We start from the raw sequence: 23391 nt of genomic DNA on the forward strand, positions 1-23391 counted from the left end.
TCTTTCAGACAGAGGAATGTTTGGAGATTCAGATTCTTTACCATTTACTCTCTTCCAGGAAAATCCAGAGCAGGTCTATCAGCTCCTTCAATAGTCTCTGTGTGCCCTGAGTTCTCTGAAACATAATTCTCTTCCAAATTCCCTGCTCCTAGGGAAAGTCTAGAAGCTGTAATTCTTACCTCGATCTGAGAAAACCTATTTAGAGAGAGTTAACAGGATGGATCACAAAATATCTCTTTTGGTCCCCACTATGTGACTTGAGTATAAACTTCTAGAAAAGATACTCATAACCACAAAAACCTACTCGAGTCAGTTTTTCTCTAACTTGTGGCTATAGTTTTCTAACGTGTGCCTATCACATCCTCTATTTCCAAAGTACTTTGAAATGTTTGGATTAAATAGCTTATCCTTCAATAGTAAGCAATATTGTAATTCATACCAAAGTGTATCACACAACATGAGTGTTCAAAGACCATGCTAAGACTAAACTACCAGAGCACAATCGTCAACATGACCCCAGAGTATCAGGCAACTGCCACAGGGACAATTTGAAAGGGTATGTCGGACATGTCACCATTGCAGCCTTGAAGGACATATACCCTTCAACGTTAATCACCCACAACAGTGGACACCGTGGTGTTATTAAACTCACTGCTCACAGAAGCTGAAGTCAGTTGTATACTCTTATCTATGGCAGGGACCCTTCCACCAACAATCTCATCAGTGTTTCTCTTTGGCCTCAGCAAAATAATGAAGCACTTGGGAGCAAACAGACAACCCAACAAGCCATAGCTGGATGCCAAGATTGCAAATATTTCCACAGCCACTTTGAACTTCCCTTTGGTGCTCAAGTAAGCAGGGACAAAAGAGATCCAGACAATGAAAAACACAAGCATCCCAAAGGTGATGCATTTTCCTTCATAGTAATTATCTGGCAACTGGCGAGCCACAAAGGTCGTAAGGAAGCAGAGCAAGGCCAGGAAGACATCAACCCCAAACATTGAGCACAAGAATTCTACAGAGCCCTCATTGCATTCAAATATGATCTTTATATTTTGAGAGTCTATGTTCTTGTATACCCTTGGGGGTTCCAGCACCAAGTAGGCAGTGCATATGCCAATCTCAACTAGAACAGAGATTACTATGATGATTTTCCGATAAAGGGGACGTATGGATATAAGTCGGGTTTTGGACTTGGAAATTCTGTAGGCTAAAAAAAGTGAAATGGTCTTCCCCAGAATACAGGCTAAGCAAAGACAAAAGCCCAGAGCCAGAGTGACCTGACGGGCCATGCAGGACCAGTTGCATGGCTTGCCAATAAAAAGCATGGATGACAGCACTGTGATGGTCAGAGAAACCTGAATGAGAAAGCTCAGCTCGCGGCCATTGGCATTCACCAGGGGAGTGTGTCTGTAGATCACATACACAACCGTGACGGCCAGGACTACAAGGGCCCCAAAGATGGACAGAATGACCAGCGTGAAGCCCAGGGCCTCATCATAGGCAAGGAATTCCACCTCTTTGAGCACACACTCACTCTTCTCTGCATTGGACCAGTAGTCTTCACCACACTGTTCACATTCCCTTTGGCCTGTTAAACAGAGAACAGAGAATTCACTGTGAGTGCATCAATTGTTCCCTTCAACTGCAAACAGCCCAGAGCAGTCAGGGGCCTAGAGAGCAAGGACTCATATTCCTACAGAAGATGTGTCAGGTCTCAAAAGAGAGAGTGATAAAAAGGACTTAGAGAGTGCAGGTAACGTCACACAAGGAGAACTGTTTTCAAGTTTGGAAATTCAGTCTTTTTTGTCAGTTTCATTGTTTCTTGCAGCAGCCTTTTCAAGTAACTTGCATCTTTTGGTCCAACTATGTAGTTGAAAAGGAAAGTGTGTACCTGCATAAACCCAAAGCAATCCATGACAGAGGGGAAAAAACACAAGGCAATAGAGCTACTGGTGAGAAACAATCAAGAGGGTTCTGACCGGGATGAGGCTGATTCAAACGCCAGTGTTTTCAGCCTTGCCTTCAGGCTCAGCCCCATGGAAGAGCGTTCTGGCTTGGCCTTCCCAGTGTCTCCCCTCCTCACCCTCTGACACAGATGTGAGGGACAGGCAGAGAAGCACCGAGGATCAGAAGGAAATCAAAAGCAGCCAGCACATGTCCAGAGACCAGCAGAGGTTTGAGGCAGTTAGCTGTGCTGCAGGGGCTCCAAGGCAGAACACTGGTATAGAAAAACAAGTCATCGAAGGTCTGCTTTTGAGAGATTAGGCAAGGTTTCTCTTTAATGTTCTTTGAAAGATATGGGAAAGACTGCAACTTCCTTTTAATCACTTCTCAGTACTCCTGAGCTGGACTTGAATGCACCTCTGCATAGAGACTGAGCCACTCGAAGCCCAGGGTGTTGTTCACATGGCACTGTGTGTCTTTCCCATTTGGAAAAACAAACAAACAAACAAACAAAACTACACTTTAACAATTCTCTTTTTGGGCTGGCACTGTGGCACAGTGGGTTAATGCCCTTGCCTGAAGCGTCGGCATCTCATATGGGTGCCAGTTTGAGACCCGGCTGCTCCATTTCCAATGCAGCTCTCTGCTATGGTCTGAGAAAGCAGTAGAAGATGGCACAAGTCCTTGGGCTCCCGCACCCAGCCACATGGGAGACCTGGAAGAAGCTCCTGGTTCCTGGCTGTGGATCTGCACAGCTCCAGCCATTGCGGCCAACTGCGGAGCGAACCATCAGATATAAGACCTCTCTCTCTCTTTTCTCTCTGTGTGCAACTCTGACTTTCAAATAAATAAATAAATAAAATCTTTTTAAAAATTCTCTTAAAATTGCTATCAAAGGCCATTTGGTAAAAGATCAGTACAATTTTTGTTATCTTTGACTGAAAGAAGAGCTAAAAAAAAAAAAAAAAAACCTGCTTCACTAATTTCACAAAACTCAGCACACCAAGCTCAGCTAAAATTCTGGCCATGAAGAGCAGCATTTCCGCAGCAGTCATGGGGAATCCATAGCACAGTGGATACAGAATTCATCTGTCCTAGAAACTGAGTATGTAAGTTTAACCCATCCTTCCCCGCCATGCAATATATATAGGACACTTCTAAAGACTTGCAATATATATAGGATACTTATAAATTGAACATTGAATATTCAGTTATGGTAATTTTGAAATAAATATTATTCTGGTGAAATCCTCACAGAATTGAAAACCTGGTACTTGCTGGGTTAAGACATTTGTCCTAGGGATGAAATTCTAGATCTTGTAATTTATAATTATAGATAATTCAGGAAAATATAGAACTTTAAGTCACCTTTTTCCCAGTTAGGAACATAAATAATGTTTAATCTACTTCAGAAAATGAAATAATTTTACTTTTTATGAATCTACTACTCTTATGTCTTATATCTATAATTTTACCTTTTATGAATCTGCTACTCTTATATCTTGTTTTGGATTTTCCTCTATCAACTTCATGGTTGTAGGTTTCTTCCAAACTATAGCAGCTTTAGCATTGAAATTCAATGTTACATTTATTCATATTCACCACAACATGTAATGGTTTGATGGATTATAGAGATTTTCATTATAAGTTATTGACATTCATTGATAAAGAAGGCTCTCAAGGCTCTCTTTGCCAATACATGCTTAATCAAAACAATGAAAGATCAACCATCTCTACCTGCCGTCCGTGACACATGTCCATCAGCACATGGAATGCAGTCAAAGCAGCAAATCGGTTCCCCCTGACGAATCCCCTTCCGGGTCCCAGGAGGACATAGATCAGTACACACTGAATGGGGAATCTAGCAAAGACAAATTCAACAAATGTAAGCAAGCACTATGTGTCTGCCACTCTCAAGGCTGAGAAAGTTCCCCTTCAGATCTCCATGGAAACTTGGTGCATAGCTGAGAGGCACTGAACATCTGGGTACAAACAAGAGACAAAGAGAACAATACACAGTCTAGAGAGGAATTTTTCTAAAGGACCATCTTGTGGTTGATTCTAGAAATGTAAAACCAGCTCTTTCTCTTTGTAAAGATTTACATATTTATTTGATTTGCAATTTCAGAGAGAAAGAAAGACTCTTCTATTTACTGGTTCACTGACCCCAAGGCCTCCAATGACCGTGGCTGCACCAAGCTGAACCCAGGAACCAGAAATGCAATCCAGGCCTTCCACATGGGTGGCAGGGACGCAGATACTTGTGCCATCTTCTGCTGCTTTCCCAGGAGAATTAGCAGGGAGCTGGATCAGAAGCCGAGCAGCCAGGACTTGAACAAGCAGTTCAGATATGGGATATTGGTGTTGAAGGTGGAGGCTTAACCTGCTGCAGCACAACACCAACCCCACATGGAGACCCAGATGAAGTTCCCGGCTCCTGACTTTGGATAGGACCAGCCCCCACTGTTGCAGCCAACAGATGGAAGACCTCTTTCTGTGTGTGTCTCTCCCTTTCTCTCTGTAACTCTGCCTTCAAATAAATAAAATCTTTTAAAAATAAGAACCATCTTGAGAGCCTCTTCCAAGCAAGGTCATCCCAAGAGACTTAAAGTGAAAGACGTGTCATGAATGCTCAGTAGAAAAGAAAAGAAAAAGAGAGGGGAAAAAAAAAAAGATCTGTTCCACTGGAAAAACTGGGAGAGAAATAGGAAGAGCAGACAGGGCATAGGTTGGAATGTTTCATTCTTCCATGAGTTTAGAAATCTCAGAAGCAAACACAGAACTGCCTCCCCTTATATTCTAACTGAATGTGCACCTTAAACCCAGATTAAATGTATGCTTTGTGAATCTGTTACATCTTAATCTACTGAAAAATTTCATACTTAAAGGGGAGATAAAGTGTATTTTCCAGTAATAAAAAATTCACTTGGAAAAGTGCGTATTTGCACTTATATTTATTTTTGGAAATCAGAATTTTCAGGTTGAGTTTTCAGGGTAAATCTAAATTAGGTAACATATAAAATATTAGCAATCTCTGAACTAGGTTACATATATAACATTTCAGAAGTATGTATACATATGGTTAGGCTTGTGATCATTTTTTAAAAATATATTTATTTATTTATTTATTTGAATAAGTTACACAGAGAGAAGGAGAGGCAGAGAGAGAGAGAAAAAGAGAGAGGTCTTCCATCCACTGGTTCACTCCCCAGTTGGCCACAACAGCTGGAGTTGAACTGATCTGAAGTGAGAAGCCAGGGGCCTCTTCCCGGTCTCCCACACGGGTGGCAGAAGCCCAAGCACGTGGACCATATTGTACTGCTATCCCAGGCTATAGCAGAGAGCTGGATCAGAAGTGGAGCAGCTGGGATTCGAACAGGCGCCCGTATGGGATGCCAGCACAACAGGCGGCAGCTTTACCCACTACACCACAGTGCCGGCCCTGTGATCATTTTATATAGAGGTATAAAAATAAATTTTAAATACATTTTGAGGAATAGCTATTACAGGAAGAGGTGACAGTCAACTGTTCTCACATTCTGAAAGGTAAATGACATCATCACCACAGAATGAATCAAATGTCCTCTCCCCACCCAGTCTTCTGGAAGGAGTTCTCCTTGTGCTTTTCAACCTCTCTGCTCTAGCTTCCGACCCACCACCTAAGACTCTTCTTGCCCTATCTAACGGCCTTTTGTCTAGCTCCATCCTCCTTCCTCTCACTTCAGTATCTGGTGCCCTTGACCAATGCCTCACTGAAATGTAAGTTTCGGGGCTGGCGCTGCAGTGTAGAAGGTAAGGTCGCTGCCTGTGGTGCCCGCATCCCATATGGTGCTGGTTCGAGTCCTGACTGCTCCACTCTGATCCAGCTCCCTGCTTATGGCCTGGGAAAGCAATGGAAGATGGTCCAAGTCCTTGGGCCCCTACACCCACATGAGAGACTTGGAAGAAGCTCCTGGCTTCTGGCTTCGAATTGGTCTAACTCTGGGAAGTGAACCAGAAGATGGAAGATCTCTCTCTCTCTTGCTCTCTCTCTCTTTCTGCCTCTCTGTAACTCTGCCTTTCAAGTTAAATATATAAGGGTTTTTTTTTCCCTCTCTTGGAAGCCCCCCCATCATGCCACTCTAGCATGTTTGAAGAACACAAAACTGTGGATTAGAAAAGACTTTAAATATCCAAGTTTACAAAATACCCAAGTTTACAAACAAGAAGAGGCACTTGCTTATTCCACACAGTTTTGAAAGCACCTGCACAATTTTGTAAGACATTTATCCCTTTTAGGCCTCTGGGCCTTTCTCATTAAGATAACCATCATGTCTGATAACAAGATAAACTGCCTGGGAGACCAGGAAGGAGCTCCTGGCTTCGGATCAGCTCAGCTCCGGCCGTTGCAACCAACTGGGGAGTGAACCAGCGGATGGAAGACGTCTCTTTTTCTCTCTGCCTTTCCTTCTCTGTGTAACTCTGACTTTCAAATAAATCAATAACTCTTTAAAACAGTAAATAAACTTAACAGAGACATTAAGAGAACACGACAGATTACTTTAACAGTACACAAAATCTGTGTCTCCTCAGTCACCCCAAAAGTTGGAAATAAAATATTAAATATAAGAGTCAGTACATGGAATCATCCCATAACTTGGGACAATTTTAACAGAGTCAGAACTAGGGAAAAGAAAATAGATTGCAGGAGTGGGTTAGAAAACTGACAGAAAGTCACCAATTAAACAAAAACTATTAAACGGAGATGCTGCAGTTTTTAAACAGATTTTTAAGACTGTTTCAAAATATTTACTAACATATCTACCGCATTGCTTTAATAAAGTATCAGATTCTAATTTTATGCAAAAATCTCCAAATAAAGACAATATTTTCTATATAAGATAACACATTGAATTTCAACTTTAGTTACTATTTTCACATGGGTAATTTATTTTTTTAACTTTTATTTAATGAATATAAATTTCCAAAGTACAGCTTATGGATTACAATGGCTCCCCCCCCCCATAACTTCCCTCCCACCCGCAACCCTCCCCTTTCCCGCTCTCTCTCCCCTTCCATTCATATCAAGATTCATTTTCAATTCTCTTTATATACAGAAGATCAGTTCAGAATATATTAAGCAAAAATTTCAACAGTTTGCCCCCACATAGCAACACAAAGTGAAAAATACTGTTGGAGTACTAGTTATAGCATTAAATAACATTAAAGACAGAGATCTTACATGATATTTTTTAAAAATTAATTTTCTGTGCAATTTCCAATTTAACACCAGGTTTTTTTTTTCATTTTCAATTATCTTTATATACAGAAGATCAATTCAGTATATACTAAGTAAAAATTTCATCAGTTTGCATCCACACAGAAACACAAAGTGTAAAAATACTGTTTCAGTACTAGTTATAGCATCACTTCACATTAGACAACACATTAAGGACAGATCCCACATGGGATGTAAGTACACAGTGACTCCTGTTGCTGACTTAACAATTTGACACTCTTATTTATGGCATCAGTAATCTCCCTAGGCTCTAGTCATGAGTTGCCAAGGCTATGGAAGCCTTTAGGGTTCGCCGACTTTGATCTTATTCCAATAGGGTCATAGTCAAAGTGGAAGTTCTCTCCTCCCTTCAGAGGAAGGTACCTCCTTCTTTGATGGCCCCGTTCTTTCCACTGGGATCTCACTCACAGAGATCTTTCATTTGGGTCTTCTTCTTCTTTTTTTTTTTTTTTCCATGGTGTCTTGGCTTTCCATGCCTACAATACTCTCATGGGCTCTTCAGCCAGATCCGAATGCCTTAAGTGCTGATTCTGAGGCCAGAGTGCTATTTAGTACATCTGCCATTCTATGAGTCTGCTGTGTATCCTGCTTCCCATATGGGTAATTTCTAAGGTGTGGGTGTTTGCTACAACAGTTACGTCATTGTTTGGGATGCCTGGGTCCCATCTTGGAGTGTTTGGTTTGAGTACTTGCCACTCCACTTCAGATCCAGCTTGCTAATGCACACCCTGGTATTTGGCAGTTGGTGGCTCCATTACTCCAGTACCTGCCACTCACATGAGTGGATTCCAAGCTTCTGGCTTTGGCCTGATACAGCCCCAGCTGTTGTGAGCATTTGGGGAATGAACCAGCAAATGAAAGATCTCTTTCTCTCTCTCTCTCTTTCTGTCTCTTTCTCTCTCTGCCTTTCAAATAATGTAAAAGTAAATAATTTTGTCAGAAACTTTATTTCTACCATGTAGACATATGAAATACTCCTAAGAACATCATCTCTTCCTGGATTTCTCCCTGAGTGTTCCACACCTAGGAAGTCTTTATTAGTCTAGTCTTTAGATCAAGAAATTACATTAAGACTTTCTATCATACTTTCTTAAAATCAGATTTTGTGTTTGGAACAGTTTACTGACTTTTTTCTTGTTAAGAAACACACATATCGCTTGTGAATTATTTTGATACATTTTCTTTTAAGAGGCACAAGATTTTGAATGAAAACAAAGAATAACTACATAAAATTAAAAAGAAAAATTATTACTGGTGACAAAGCTTAATATACTAAAATTTCTAAATTAACTTATATTGAGCCATTTTCAGCGTATGGTACTAAACAACACCTCATCTTGAACCATGCAATATTTCCTGGAGGTATCTATTTCACAGTAGAAGCCAAGGCCTGGACCAGGATTAACCTGAATGTAAGCAGTACAGTTAGAAGGCTGTGTGCAGAACTATAGGAGCATGGTTACAAACATTCTGGGGGTTTTCTTAAACAAGCCTTAATTAGTGATTCATGTATTATTAGTAATAACTAAGTTCTATGTCCCTGTAAGAACCAACACTTAGAATGTTGTTACAGGTCATTTTACATGTTATTTTTACATTTCAGAGCAATAAACTGTCACTGTGTAATTTATTTGCAAGTGTAATGCAGTACCGTTTTAACATTTGAGTTTATAGGGTATTTCAGTTTTACAGCTTGGTGGGGACTGTTAGAAATACACTAAAAATGTTATTATTTATTTTAATTTGTATTCTTTTTATTCAAAAGATTTTCATAGAGATATGAAATAGAAATAATGAAAGCAAACCACTATGGAAACCAAAGGCCATATGGGTTATTTATAAAATGAAGGAGAGCCATTACCATGAATATTTCATTTCTCTTGAGTTGATCTTGTTCTTATTTACACCTGACACAAAATCCTGGCATAAATAAAATTTTAAAGATTTTTTTCAACTACAAAATTTTTCTGGCTGGCACCATGGCTTAACAGGCTAATCCTCCGCCTTGCGGCGCCGGCACACCGGGTTCTAGTCCCGGTTGGGGTGCCGGATTCTATCCCAGTTGCCCCTCTTCCAGGCCAGCTCTCTGCTATGGCCCGGGAAGGCAGTGGAGGATGACCCAAGTGCTTGGGCCCTGCACCTGCATGGGAGACCAGGAGAAGCACCTGGCTCCTGGCTTTGGATCAGCGAGATGCGCCGGCCGCAGCGGCCATTGGAGGGTGAACCAACGGTAAAGGAAGACTTTTCTCTCTGTCTCTCTCTCTCACTATCCACTCTGCCTGTCAAAAAAAAAAAAAAGAAAGAAAGAAAGGAAGGAAGGAAGGAAGGAAGGAAGGAAGAAAGAAAGAAAGGAAGATGCCTGCACCCCATGTTAGAGTACCTGGGTACGATACCTTGCTGTGATTCCTGACCCACTTCCTGCTAAATATGCCCATGGGACACAGCAGTGATAGCTCAAATAATTGAGTTCCTGTCACCCAGGTGAAAGGCCTGAATTGAGTTCCCAGCTCCGAGCTTTGGCACCTGGAACCATTGCAGGCATTTAGGGAGTGAATCAGTGGATAGAAGCATATAATCTCTCTCACTCTCTTGTCTCATAAATAAATAAAATTTAAAAATATTTTTATTCAACTTATTATAAAGAAACATTATTAAAATATAAACCTATTATTACACTGTTTACTATTTTTATCAATTTTTAGTATAGCAAATATTCTATGAGTCTCATATATGAAAACAAAAAATATTTTCCCTTTTTTATGTAAAATGGTATATTTTTCATGTAAAACGGTATATTGAAAACCTCCTACATGGCACAAGTCTCAAGACCAATTTATTTAATAACTTATCATCCAGGTTAGAAGACTGGGCCACAGAAGATGGTTTATACTTCAAGCTCAGGGCAGCTCGACACCTTTTGCAATGCTAGAAGTGTTATATATGTGTGCTGTCAGCATGGTAACCCTTAGTTACATGTGGCCGTTGAACACTTGAAATATAGCTTAAGAACTGAATTGTATATCTTATTGAACTTTCATTTTTAAAGCTGTCTGTGGCTAGGCACTATTGGATTGGACAGAACAGTTCTAAGCCATAGAAATCAAGCACCCGATCAGTGGTAGGCTGCTATTTTTAAATCTAGCCACAATGCATCCAAGTGCTACTTCAAGATGGGCCAAGAAAGGAAGAGACAAGAGTGTAAGTGTGCATCTGTAAAAGCTTTCATGAGTGTGTGTACATCTATATATCTAAAGCTAACCACAGAAAGTAGAGAGCAAGAGTCTGACAGATAAAAAGATCTCATAAGGAGGCCAGTGTTGTCACAAGCAGGTTAAGGCCAACTTGCAGCCCATACTATTTGTTGAACACATTATTTAGTATACAGTTAATCTTATGTGTATAAAGTTAATTGAAAATAGATCTTAGTAAAATATAAAATGGAAATAGCAGAAGGAAGAAGATGAAGGGTGGGAGTGTGGGTAGAAATGTAGGTAGTGTGGAAAGAATCACTGTGTTCCCGAAGTTGTATTTATGAAATCCATGAAGTTTGAATACTAAACAAAAAGTTTCTGAGCAAAAATTAAATAAATATAGCTATTTTAAAAACCAATATACTTGAGTGAGAATTTAGTAATGGTCACTGAATGAAAGAAAGAAAACAACCAAGAAAATAAGAATGAGATCAAGAAAAAGGTAGAAATGGAATGTATATGACATGGAAGACATACAAAGGAGATCAAATCAGTGTGACTGCAGTACTTGAAAAAGAAAAACAAAATAATGAAATTAATGTTTAAAGTTATAACCAAAAAAGACTCTAAAAACAAGAGCTCTGAAACTACATACAGAAAAGGTATATACCATATAAGAGGTCTTCAAAAAAATGTGCAAATGCACATTATAAAAAAACAATGCATGGACTTCAAAATATTTAGTACCAAAATGAACTTTACTTTGGTTCCATTTCCAGGATTTTTTGAAGTACCTGCATTCTTAGGAGAATTGGCTTGGGATGGCAAATTTTAGGTGTTTAGATTCCGTAAGTCCTAAAACAATATAGAAATTCAATTCTCTCTACATATAAACAAAATAAGACACCAGGGTGACTAACCTTTGAGGATTCAGTATTCCAAAATATTGTTGAATTCTTTCTGATCATGAATTCAAACTTAGACTCTGTGAATGTGTATTCTCCAACCTTCACAAAGGCAATATCTCCATTATCATCTAATTGCCAATTTAGAAGATCATAATATCCAGTCACGTCTCCAGTTATATCAATTTGTATTTTCCTTCCATCGTGGGTTGTAAACTTAAGTGTCTTCATATAGAACATGAGCTAGAAAGCAAAGGGTTGGGGGAAAAAAAACAATTTGTAAAAATGCAATTGTTTCGAAAATAGAATTCTAGAAAGAAAATTATTTTAAAAATATCTAATTCAGGAGATGTGATGTTTCTTACCCTATTCCTGTATACCTTTGATGTCTGCTACCTCCCCTACCTTTAGAGAGCCAGAAAGAGAGAGAGAAAGAAAGAGGTCTTCCATCTACTGGTTCACTCTCCAAATAGCCACAATGGCCAGAGCAGAGATGATCAGAAGCCAGGAGTCTAAGGCTTCTGGGTCTCCAAAAAGGGTGCAGGGGTCCAAGCACTTGGCCCATCTATCAAAGCTTTCTCAAGCACATTAGTAGGGAGTTTGGGAAAGATCAGAAGTGGAATCACCAGGACTCGAACCAGCGCCCATATGGGATGCTGGCACTGCGAGCAGTGGTTTTTTTCTGCTACAGCACAGCAACGGCCCCAGTGTGCAATCAATGGCTGCAAACACCGTGAAACTATATAAATTATCATGTGGGGCATGATAACCTATATAATGTTGCAAGAAATGATGGAGAGAAAGGGTTATGAAAAAAGAGATGAACTCAGAGAGATGGACAGGGCCTGTGTCATGGAGAACCGACTGTGCCAGACCATGGTGCGCATGCTTTCTCCTTTAGATATAAGAGGGAAGGCATGGAAGGATAACCCCAGAGGAGCATCTGGTTAGTCTGTATCTAAATGAGAGCACTCTGGCTCCCATGTCCCTACACAAGATGCTGGGACATCACACTGAGACAGAAGACATGGGGCCAAGCTCCAAGAGAGTCCCCCACAGTCCTCAGCTCCTGGTATCCATGCCCATGCTGCACGTAGACTGCGCCTTCCAGTTTCCCTTGAGGTCAGATAGGACCACATGAATAATCCCAGCTGATGGCCAGGAGAAGAGTTGTCTGTAATTTCCCAGATGATCCTTCCATGGCCGGCAACATGGCCACTTTGCCCCTTGCCCTTCCCGCCGGTTAGAATGTGGACGTTTGGATTGAAGGCGAAGTCCCAACACTATGGTAGGAAAATGACAAGATAGAAGAAACCTGGGTCCCTAAGTCACCCTCTCAGTCCTAGAATGCTTTTCTTGAAACTTAAACTATACCAAAGAAAAAACCAATGATTTTAAAAGCACTGCTTTTTTTGTTTGTTTTGTTTTGCTTTGTTTTGTTTTGTTTTGATTTGTTTTGTTTTTGGCATGGGGAGCAGGAAGGGGATTCCTATACTTAGCAACAAACCTAATAACAACTCTGTTAACAAAAGAAAATTAAAAATACCCATTTAGGACACACATGCAAGGCCTAATTATTGGTCAGCACATGATGAAATTGTGTCTGTTAAGTACAAAAGCAAATTAATAGTTTTAAGAGATAGAATTCTGATCATTGTCAGGGGGTAAAACAAACTACTTACCTGCCAAGGCTCAAAGTCAGGTATATATGCACAGCCATGTCCTGGAATGAATGGCCCCCGTCCCTCCTCACATCTGCTCAGACGATCCAGGGCATAGGCCATCGCGTACACAGCTTGTTTGACATTGTTTGTAATTCGGAGCTGAGACACATCCAGGTAGGTATTTTTAAGATCCTCCAACTTCTCCTCTCCGGTACAGAATCTATCAGACATGGCATGTAATCGGTCTTCCTTGCCAGTCATGTTCACCCTGTGGTCAGTATTGTATGGGACACTGCTATTGGGCCAGGTGCAGTTAAAAGCTGTTTGCCAGAATTCAATGGTCAGGACGTCATTCGGATCCCTGCTGGGATGTATGTCATAAAGAAATTCCTTTAATCCTGGTATATCACTTCTTGGTACTGCAAACCCAATACTCCCACCAAAATATGGGAAATATTCCGGTTTTGCAATGGAGGCTGAGGTAATCCACGCTTCACTTGCTATCCATGTCCTGTCAGTTATGTTATGGTAAACCATTTCCAGCACAAAAGGACTGAGGTCAATGTCGGATGTATAAAGCACAATGACTTTCGCAGTGGAGGTCCTTACAGCGTCAACAACTTTTTGCATTTTCTCCCTGGAATAGACTTTGGGCAGGATCTCGGAGAATGCGATGCAGAGGTTGACACGCTCCAATTTTTCCTTAAAAACCTTCACTCCATATTTTCCATAATCATCATCAGCTGCTATAGTGCCTATCCAGACCCAGCCAAAGTGTTGGATAAGTTGTACCATGGCCTCAGACTGGAACTTATCACTAGCTATGGTGCGAAGATAAGATGGAAACTGGTATTTGTCACTAAGAACTGTGCAGGTAGAGGCATAGCCCACCTACAATTGAAAATATTTGTATAATTATTAGAGAGCAATAGCAAATCTTACATTATACAATTTCAGAATATACTGGTTGGAGAAGGAGGGAGCTCATGTATCTATGCATAGATGAAAAGACTAATATTCCTCTCCCTTCTCACAAGTAAGGAGAGAACACTCCGCACCTTTCCAGCCATCCTTTTCCCACCCTAGCCCAAGAGAAAAGCCAATAATTAAGATGTAACATTGAATGTACTACTTTTCACAGAAGGGATCCTAGAACAGTCACCACCCCATTCCTCTACGCTCATTTGAGACAAGGTGAATAACACATCTACGGTCTTCCTCAGATCTAAGATCTTATCCATACAGAAGGGAAAGAGAATGGACTCAAGGCCATTTGGCAAGCCCAGTGTCTCCTCTCTCTTCCTCTCTGTGTATATGTGTATGTTGTGTGGGTGGGTGGGTGAAGGTCTGTGCAAACGTGTGTGTTGTGTCATTCTCTCTCTCTCGCCCTCCTCTTCATCTTCTTTCTTCTCCACCTCCTCTTTATTTTCCTTCTTTTCTTCCTCTTCCTCTTCCTTCTCTTCTTATGTTCCTCTCCCCCCCCCTTTTTTTTATCTCCACCACTTTCTGTCTTTCCTCTTTTCTTTCCTTATTTCTCTCTGCTAGTACTTCGGTATAAGCAGATCCTAAGACTGAGCTTGAAAAAGGTGAGAAAAAGTCCCACTTTAATCTCAAGTTCAAGTCATGATCTCCAACAGATTTGCCAGAAGCCCTCATTTTATTGACATTCTGAAGATAAATATAAGAATAATTTTTTTACTTGCTTAACAATTCTTGTATGTACTTTCCATCTGTGAGAACTTAAGAATGTCTCAGATGACTAGGAAATTCAGCCATCTCCAAATTCTAGCCATCCTGTGAAAGTCCGAGACCCATTCCACGTGTCAGTGCATGAACAAAAAAGGTCTTGAATAATAAGTGCTAACATAGATAACAATCAAAATGAGTTCCCAATACCATCCATCAATCAGCCACTGTGCTACAGAGAACTGCGCACAGTGAGATGGAAACATACAAATCACTGGGTCACAGCCTCAAGCCAAAAATTAAAGCAGGATCCCAGCGGATATGGAAGAGTCTCAAGTCACCTCTCAGCAGGCTTCAAAAAGCACTTGCCTGATGCTACATCATTAGAGACAGCAGCATCATTCATCCCTGCAACTTAATTCAGCCTCACCTGGGCACCTTGCTATTTGCTGCAACTTAACACAGACCAAGTGTGTGTTTCGTTATAAGTCAGCACCCAACACAATACTCCGTCATACCTGAGGTAAATAAAACAACCCCAGAATTCTTGAAGCAGCAATTGATAAGGACGATCCGCCTGACCCAACGATTCCTGCCAAGTATGCCCCGGTACTGTTTCGATAATTGGGCCTGTTTTCTTCCTGCCCTGTGAGTAGTACCAGTGCCGATTCCATTGCTTTGGAGATGGTGAAACAGGTGTCAAAGATCTGATAGCCCAGAGTAGTATTGGGCAAAATGTCTTTCCTTTCATTAATCTCTTTGATTGTGTGTATCATGGTTTTCATCCAGCGGAATCCCCGGAAGTTAAACCTGAAAACAAATAGCTTTTGTCAGACATGAGCCATGCAGCAGGTCTTTGAGAGTAAAGGCAACTCTTTGTTGGGGTTGGTAAGGGTGGCTATTCCCCCAAACATCAGCAGGCAACTTCCTTGTCTGAGATAATTGATTTTTCCTAATAACCTTAGAAGTTTAAAGACTAACGGGTGAGTGATCTTCATTGCTGCCTGATCTGGGATGGGAAGAAGCTTTTTGGAAGTCTTCTTGCCCTCTGCATCTTTCATTGACTGTGATCATTTCAAACTGCTGCTTATCTGCTTTCACAAAAATACTCCTATATTCCTAATTCTCTCTTCCAAACCAAGCACCCAGTAACCCCTGATGTACTTTCCCCACCTATTGTAAGTCGCAGGGGCCATAAGAGTCTCCTTTCTCTTCTCTTATTTTCTTCTGTACATTAATTATAACTTTAAAACACAAAGATACTTATGGTAGGAATACACAAAATTCATATATACTAACTCAAATCCCGTACCTTTCTGCCATGATTTGATTGTTAATATTGAAGACATTCACTCCAGAATCCTTTTTCTAAGGAGTATTGTCAGTTTGCACAATATTTTTAAAATGGAAATAAAAATCAGAAATAAAGCACTTGTCCGACAAGAAGGGCCTGCACTGACACCCCACCTCTGCCTGGTACTTTCCACAAAATGCTGTAACAGCCAGCCAACCCCTCAAAACAGTGGTTTCCTCCTCTGAAAGGAGGACTTCCATCTTCAACAAACTCTATGGCCTCGTCTAAATAAGGTCAGAGTTGGTGAACTCAAGAGGCTTCCATAGCCTTGGCAGCTCATGACAAGAGCCTCGGTTGATTGCTGACTTCATAAATAGGAGTGTCAATTGTTAAATCAGACACTGGCGGCAAGATGGCGGAATAGGCAGGGAGCACACTATTAGTCCAGGGGGAGAGAAAATTTAATATAAGTGGAGATACTGCAGGGTCAAGGAAGAGTAGGGGATGAAACAGCAGAGGAAACTCTTCCGGAACTAGTGATTCACAGTGGACCTGCGTGGAGAGCGTGGGAGCCCAAGTTCGGGACACCAGCGGCAGACTCAACACACCAGCGCTGGAACACAAGGTGAGCCAAACCTCAATAGCCCGAGATACCAGCGGGCAAGCGGAAAGAGGAGGCTAGAGGGAACGAGGCTTGAAACTCCGTGGGGAAAAGTTCACCAGGCTAACTAGAAGAGACATAGGAAAAAAATAAAAAAAGTGACCGATACAGACACAAGTTTCTCTCTCTCTGCTCACCTCTCAAAGGCGAGCAAGACAGAGCAGGTGCCATTTTGGACATACGTCATAAGCAGGGCGACCTCAGGTCTGCACCAGCCCTGAGCCTAGCAGAAACACCTGACTCTGGGGGGAGGGGTGAAATAACAGGAGATTAGCATCTAACTTGGCAACCCAGTGGGAGACTACAGGAGAATTGGAGCCCACACTGAGGGCAGCAGAGATTCCCTGTCTGGTCCTTGGGAAAGAGCTTCCGATCTCTGGCTCCTGTGGGTATATCATTTGCCTGCTAACTACCTCCAATTACGTTCAGCTGTGCGGAATTACTTCCCTTTTAAATCAAAAAAAGAGAGATTTACCACACCTAACCTGGGAGTATCATCTTTGACACACCCTCAACCCTGAGGAACCAAACACAGCTCTCAGGCCACACCCATCTCAAGCGTCTAAGGCTCCACTGAAAGCACACAGTCCACTTAATATAGAGCCATAGTGTAACAAGAAAAAACACCACAGTGAAGAAACCAAATATCTCCAACATGCCAAACAACAAACGCAAAAACCAAGCTAACAAGAACAAGGAAGACACTATGACGTCCTCAAATGAAAAAGACACCCCAATGCAAGATTATGAAGATGATGAGATCGAAGAAATGCAAGAAGCGGATCTCAAAAAATTGATAAGAACATTAAGAAGTTCTCAAAAACAAATTCTTGAACTACAGAAATCCTTAGTGGACAAGATAGAAAATCTCTCTCATGAAAATGATATATTAAGGAGGAATCAAAATGAAATGAAACAACTATTGGAACAAGAAACTGTGATAGTGACAAGAAATCATAATGAAATGAAGAATTCAATAGATCAAATGACAAACACATTAGAGAGCCTTAAAAACAGAATGGGCGAAGCAGAAGAGAGAATATCAGACTTAGAAAACAGAGAACAGGAAAGGAAACAGGCAAACCAAAGAAAAGAAGAAGAAATTAGAAATCTAAAAAATACTGTCGGGAATCTACAGGATACTATTAAAAAAACCAACATTCGGGTTCTAGGAGTTCCTGAAGGCATGGAGATTGGAGAAAGGATTAGAAGGCATTTTCAGTGAGATACTAGCAGAAAATTTCCCAGGTTTGGAGAAGGACAGAGGCATTTTAGTACAGGAAGCTTATAGAACCCCTAATAAACATGACCAAAAGAGATCCTCACCACGACATGTTGTAATCAAACTCACCACAGTGAAACATAAAGAAAAGATCCTAAAATGTGCAAGGGAGAAACGTCAGATTACTCTTAGAGGATCTCCAATTAGACTCACAGCAGACTTCTCATCAGAAACCCTACAAGCTAGGAGAGAATGGCGAGACATAGCCCAGGTACTAAAAGAGAAAAACTGCCAGCCCAGAATACTATATCCTGCAAAGCTCTCATTTGTGAATGAAGGTGACATTAAGACTTTTCATAGCAAACAGAAACTGAAAGTATTTGTTGCCACTCATCCTGCCCTGCAAAAGATGCTTAAAGATGTGTTACACACAGAAACACAGAAACATGGTCACCAATATGAAAGAAGGTAAAGGAAGGAAACCTCACAGCAAAAGATCACAGGAAGCTCAATTTCTCTTTGACATAGAATTAAACTCTGATGCTCTGTTAAAGCAATGTGTTAAAGTAATCTATTATGTTCTCTTGATGTCTGTTAAATTCTAATTGTTCAAAAACAGCTGAATTTTTATTAAGAGCTATGTGTTATTTAAATATGTGCTTTTTTCAAAAATTTGAATAATCACCTTGTAACAATGATCAAATTTGGTCTATGTTATGTCATGATTTTAAGAAATCTTATTTCAACCAGATATTTTGGATTTTGAGCCTTCTTGGCATTCTTGACAGGCATTCAAAACATCAAAGTTTCAAACAATCTGGTCTCTAAAATTTCCAGTAAATCCTGGACTTTGGTTTTTCCCGTTTGGGCCCAACTGAAAAAAATCGAAGGACCTATGTCTCTCATCTTATAGAGACACCAACTAATCAGTCTATTTGGATTATATTAGAAGGACTGTCAAGATGTGATGTGGTACCAGACTTTAAGTTTCTATAATGGAAAATGCTATTAATACAAATGTTTGAGAATTAAAAAGTCTAATGATCTTGTGTTACTAGACATGATAGTTATCTTAATGAGAAAGCCCCAGAGGCCTAAAGGGTTAAATACTTGTAAAATCCTACAGGTGCTTTCAAAAATACTGTGAAGTAAGCAAGTGCCTCTTGTTGGTTGATGAGTTTATAATTTTAAACATGGCGACTTAAAGTCTTTTGTCATCCACAGTTATATATGATGTGCTGCTCATAAAACTAAAGTGTTGTTGGTTCTGTGTTTAGCTGTCCTCCTATAGGTTCCTATGGACTTTTTCCAGCCACTTCTATTGTATTCAGTACTTTGGGATGGCTCTGTAAACAGATGAAGCCAATAATGTATTAACAGTACCAACTGAGAGAAAGTATGGTTAACTGAGGTTACTAAAAAGAAAAAGCAATTCAACTCAATTGGCAATCTACAAAAAGAGTTAAAGATTTTAAAAGCTATTATTAAAATTGCTATATTGGTCTACTATGCTATATTATATGTGTGTACATATTGTATGTCCACATGGGGAAATTTTATTAAGAGTTTTATTTTAAATGGCTTATAGATAAGATTGTCCATAAATTTAAGCTGCTAAAATCAATCAAAGATACATTTTAATTTGTGGGACCTGAATCTGTGTATCATATGTTTTAGACTTGTTGGTAGAAAGAAACTAAAAACATTTTAGATGGTTGTGCTTAAGTTTACTGGCTAAACAAACTACACCATGTTAGATATTTAAGAGGTGTTTTCAAATACATGATTCTTAAAATTTATAGAAGGCATTGGACCTTCTGGTAAATGTTTTCTTAAGTTGTTATCTAATGGTTGAAACGGTTTGCTAAGTATTCATGTGATATTGCTATTGTCAGCAAGCGATCTAGGACTTGCTCCCTCATTTCTCTATTCTAAGCCCAACTTGTTCTTTCATTTCTCTGTTCTCTTCAAGGTAGGAAACTAATTCTATTATGAAGGAATCTATAGGATGCACAATTTAATCTTTAGACCTTATAAAAGAGATGGCTAACATTTTTCTGTAATAGCATAGCTAAAATAAGAACTTAAATAATAATCTCATAGCTAGATTCACTTCGCCATCAGCGAAGTATACAGTAAGTAGAAAAAACCTCCCTTTCAGACCAAAGGGAAAGAAAGTTTTAAAGTGAGAATATAATTTTCCTCATGGGCATTGTCTACCTTAGAAAAACTACTACAGAACATGCCTGTGACTATAGACTTGTAGTTCAGGCCACCGAAGATTAAGATGGGACTTGGGCACTCCCTTGACTTGCATCCTCTGGTCTGCTTTAACACAAACCAGGAGGAAAAGAAAGCTAGGCATCAGAAGCAATGGGTGGCAGGCCTATTAATGGCTGATCTGTACAGTGATCTGCCCTCAAGGAGACCCAACAGGCCAGTCCACTGCAGTGACTTTCAATGTGGTAAGCCTGGGCTTCAGCAGAAGTCAGCTTGTGAAGAGCCCTGGCAGCTCTGCCAAGAGTTGGATCACTGGAAATGGACCTGCCCTGGAGTCGAAGGATGCCCAGGTCAGAGCCACAGATCTTATTGGCTCTAAGCTGAAAAGCCCTTCACTCAGCCCAACTTCCAAAGTGACCACTGCAGCTGAGGGGATGGTCAAGTAGGGTCAGCAACATTGCAGGCAGAACTGTAAATTTCTTGTTAGAGATGCCACCTGCCTTTACCTGGCCAGCTCTCCTCCCAGCCCAGCCAAGTAATGAAAGTCAACAGAGTGCCTTCCCCTAGGAGGTTCACACCTCCCTTAGGATATACCCCATGTGAAGAGATAGATAGGTCTGGGCCTCTTAACTTACAAGGCCTAAAGCCCACCAGATTATTATCAAGCCCCTTCTATCAGGTTCTATTTGCCTCTCAATCAGAAAACTTAATTGTAGCTTAGACAGCACCTTTCTTAGCTCCTCTAATAATGACTCTGTCCTTTGTTCTAGACCCTGTCTAGTGCACTTGGGCCTCATTCCTTGGTAATCATAACCTCTACTCTACCACCAATGGCTCTACTCCCAACCTGTGTGTACTGATGGTCCTCTTCCCCACTTAATGCTGTATAATTGTTCAAACCTGGTAAATGCCACTCTTAGGATCATTGGTTACTATCCTCACTCTGTCTTTTATGACCTCGTCTAAATATGATCAGAGTTGGCAAACTTGGAAGGCTTCCATAGCCTTGGCAACTCATGACGACAGCCTAGGATGGTTACTGGCACCATAGAGTGTCAATTTGTTGGGTCACCAACAGGAGTCACTGTGCACTTGCTCCTGATGTGGGATCTCTGTCCTTAATGTGCTGTACATTGTGATTTAATGCTATAACTAGTACTCCAACAGTATGTTTCACTTTGTGTTTCTATGTGGGTGCAAACTGTTGAAATCTTTATACTAAATTGATCTTCTGTATATAAAGAGAATTGAAAATGAATCTTGATGCAAATGGAAGGGGAGAGCGAGCGGGAGTGGGGAGGGTTGCGGGTGGGAGGGAAGTTATGGGGGGGTGGGGAAGCCATTGTAATCCATAAGCTGTACACTGGAAATTTATATTCATTAAATAAAAGTTAAAAAAGAAAAAAGAAAGAATAAAATAAAACCCAAGTAATGTGAAAAAAAAATGTTAAATCAACAATGGGAGTCACTGTGCACTTACTCCCCATGTAGGATCTCTGTCCTTAATGTGTTGTAATATAAGAATTAATGGTAAAAATAGTCTTCAAACAGTACTTTATACTTTGTGTGTCCGTGTGGGTGCAATCTGTTGAAACCTTTAGTATATACTAAGTAGATTCTGTATATAAAGATAATTAAAAAGGAATCTTAATGAACAATGAGATGGGAGCAGGAGTAGGAGATGGGATGGTTTCCAAGTGGGAGGGAGGTTAAGGAGGGGGGGAGCCACAATAATCAAAAAGTTGTACTTTTGAAATTTATATTTATTAAATAAAAGTTTTTTTAAAAAAAGATTAAATGAGATATTTTCCGTCCCTAAGATCTAGTTAACACTGAAGAAAGATTAATTCTCTTCCCAAGAGCTTCACCCCAGAATAATAGGCCCAGAACCAAATTTTGAGAGTTTTTAAAATTTTGTTTTAATTACCAGATGTGCACCCTAACCCCCCCACCCCCAGCCAAAAAAATTAACAAATACAGGAAATAAATAAATGCCATTGCTCATTTGCACACAAATGTATGAAGATGCTGAAATCGGCTAATTGGCTCTTGTGTGAGGCAAGCCCTGGAGTTCAGGCCCCTGGTATCGCAGGGGCCGGCAGACACTCTGGCCTCACTGCCAACCTCATATCTGTTCCTAAATATGACCCGGACGGCCTCTGCTGGCTGAGGACTGCACATTCATTCCTCCCCCACCCTAACCCGTGAGCACCCTGCTCCTCTTTCATTTCTTTTCTCGTTACATGTTAAAAGATTTAGATGTTTATTTGAAAGGAAGAGTTACCGAGAAACGAGAGAGAGAGGTACTTTCCATCTGCTGGTTCACTCCCCAAGTAGTCACACCCACAGGACTGAGCCAGGCTGAAGCCAGGGGGCTGGAGCTCCAGCCACGTCTCTCCTGCGAGTTCAGAGACCCCAGCACTTACGCCATCTTCTGCTTCTCACAGCCACGTGAACAGGCAGCTGGACCCAAGTAGCCAGCCAGGACTTCAACAGCGCTCATATGGATGCTGGTGTTCCAGTTTAACCCACTTTGCACACCACAGTTTTAAAGGGAAACCTTTAAACTGTCTATGCTGTTTCACACTTATCTGCTGAAGAAGATGATAAATCTTGTCCATGTTCCCATCCAATGTTTATCTTTCTCTTTGCCAATCTTAGCACGCACCAGCCCGTCTGTCATGCCGCACGCCTGGTGTCTCACACCGGCTTCCACTGCCCCTCACCTTCCACGCCTGGGCTTCACTCCCAGCTGCACGCCCTCAATTCTCTTCACAATTCCCTCTCCTTCCATTGTCCACCTTCCAGACATTGCTGTTCCCTCATAGCGAGTAGGCCCGAGTGGGAGATTAGTCCTACTTTGGTGTGAATGACTGGTAGCCACCCCACCCCTGCACTTGCAAGTGAGCCATGGAACTGAACTCCCTGCTCACCTTTCTCTTGACCGCCTCTCCCTTCTGAAAGAACCTGAGCAGACACAGCTAAGAAAGGGGGAGGCTCGGCTGCTCCCCACCCTGGGAACCACTGTGTGTCTTACATGTGAATATTGCTTAAGTCTGCCTGCTACCGCTTCACTACCTTTTTTTTTAAAACCACACAGTCCTTTATTAGATGCACATAAATGCCAATGTGTAATGGAAAGCCAAGCAAGTGCACTCAAATCCTCACTGCATCTCTGGTACGTGGAGGATGTTTCAGATAGGATGTGGTTACTGCTCACCACTGCTTTCAGTGACTATGGCTAGTTATTCTTAATGAAGCATGGATTTACATGAAAATTTATACATAAATAGATTTCATCTTAGAGGCAAATAACATTCAGA

General features: G+C 40.8%; 1 protein-coding gene across 1 annotated transcript in view; it reads right to left on the reverse strand.

Moving 5' to 3' along the window:
* Window positions 1-608: 608 nt before the first annotated feature.
* Window positions 609-23391, reverse strand: part of LOC133749197 (vomeronasal type-2 receptor 1-like) — a 28048-nt gene continuing 5265 nt past the window's right edge. The window contains exons 2-6 of the mRNA XM_062178408.1: window positions 15190-15481; window positions 13004-13876; window positions 11337-11564; window positions 3685-3808; window positions 609-1591 (exon numbers count right to left, since the gene is read on the reverse strand). Coding sequence (XP_062034392.1) covers window positions 609-1591; window positions 3685-3808; window positions 11337-11564; window positions 13004-13876; window positions 15190-15481 — 2500 coding nt within the window. The remainder of the gene's footprint in view (window positions 1592-3684; window positions 3809-11336; window positions 11565-13003; window positions 13877-15189; window positions 15482-23391) is intronic.

Source organism: Lepus europaeus, chromosome 2 (assembly GCF_033115175.1).
Source record: "Lepus europaeus isolate LE1 chromosome 2, mLepTim1.pri, whole genome shotgun sequence".
In the NCBI taxonomy this organism is placed as follows: domain Eukaryota; kingdom Metazoa; phylum Chordata; class Mammalia; order Lagomorpha; family Leporidae; genus Lepus; species Lepus europaeus.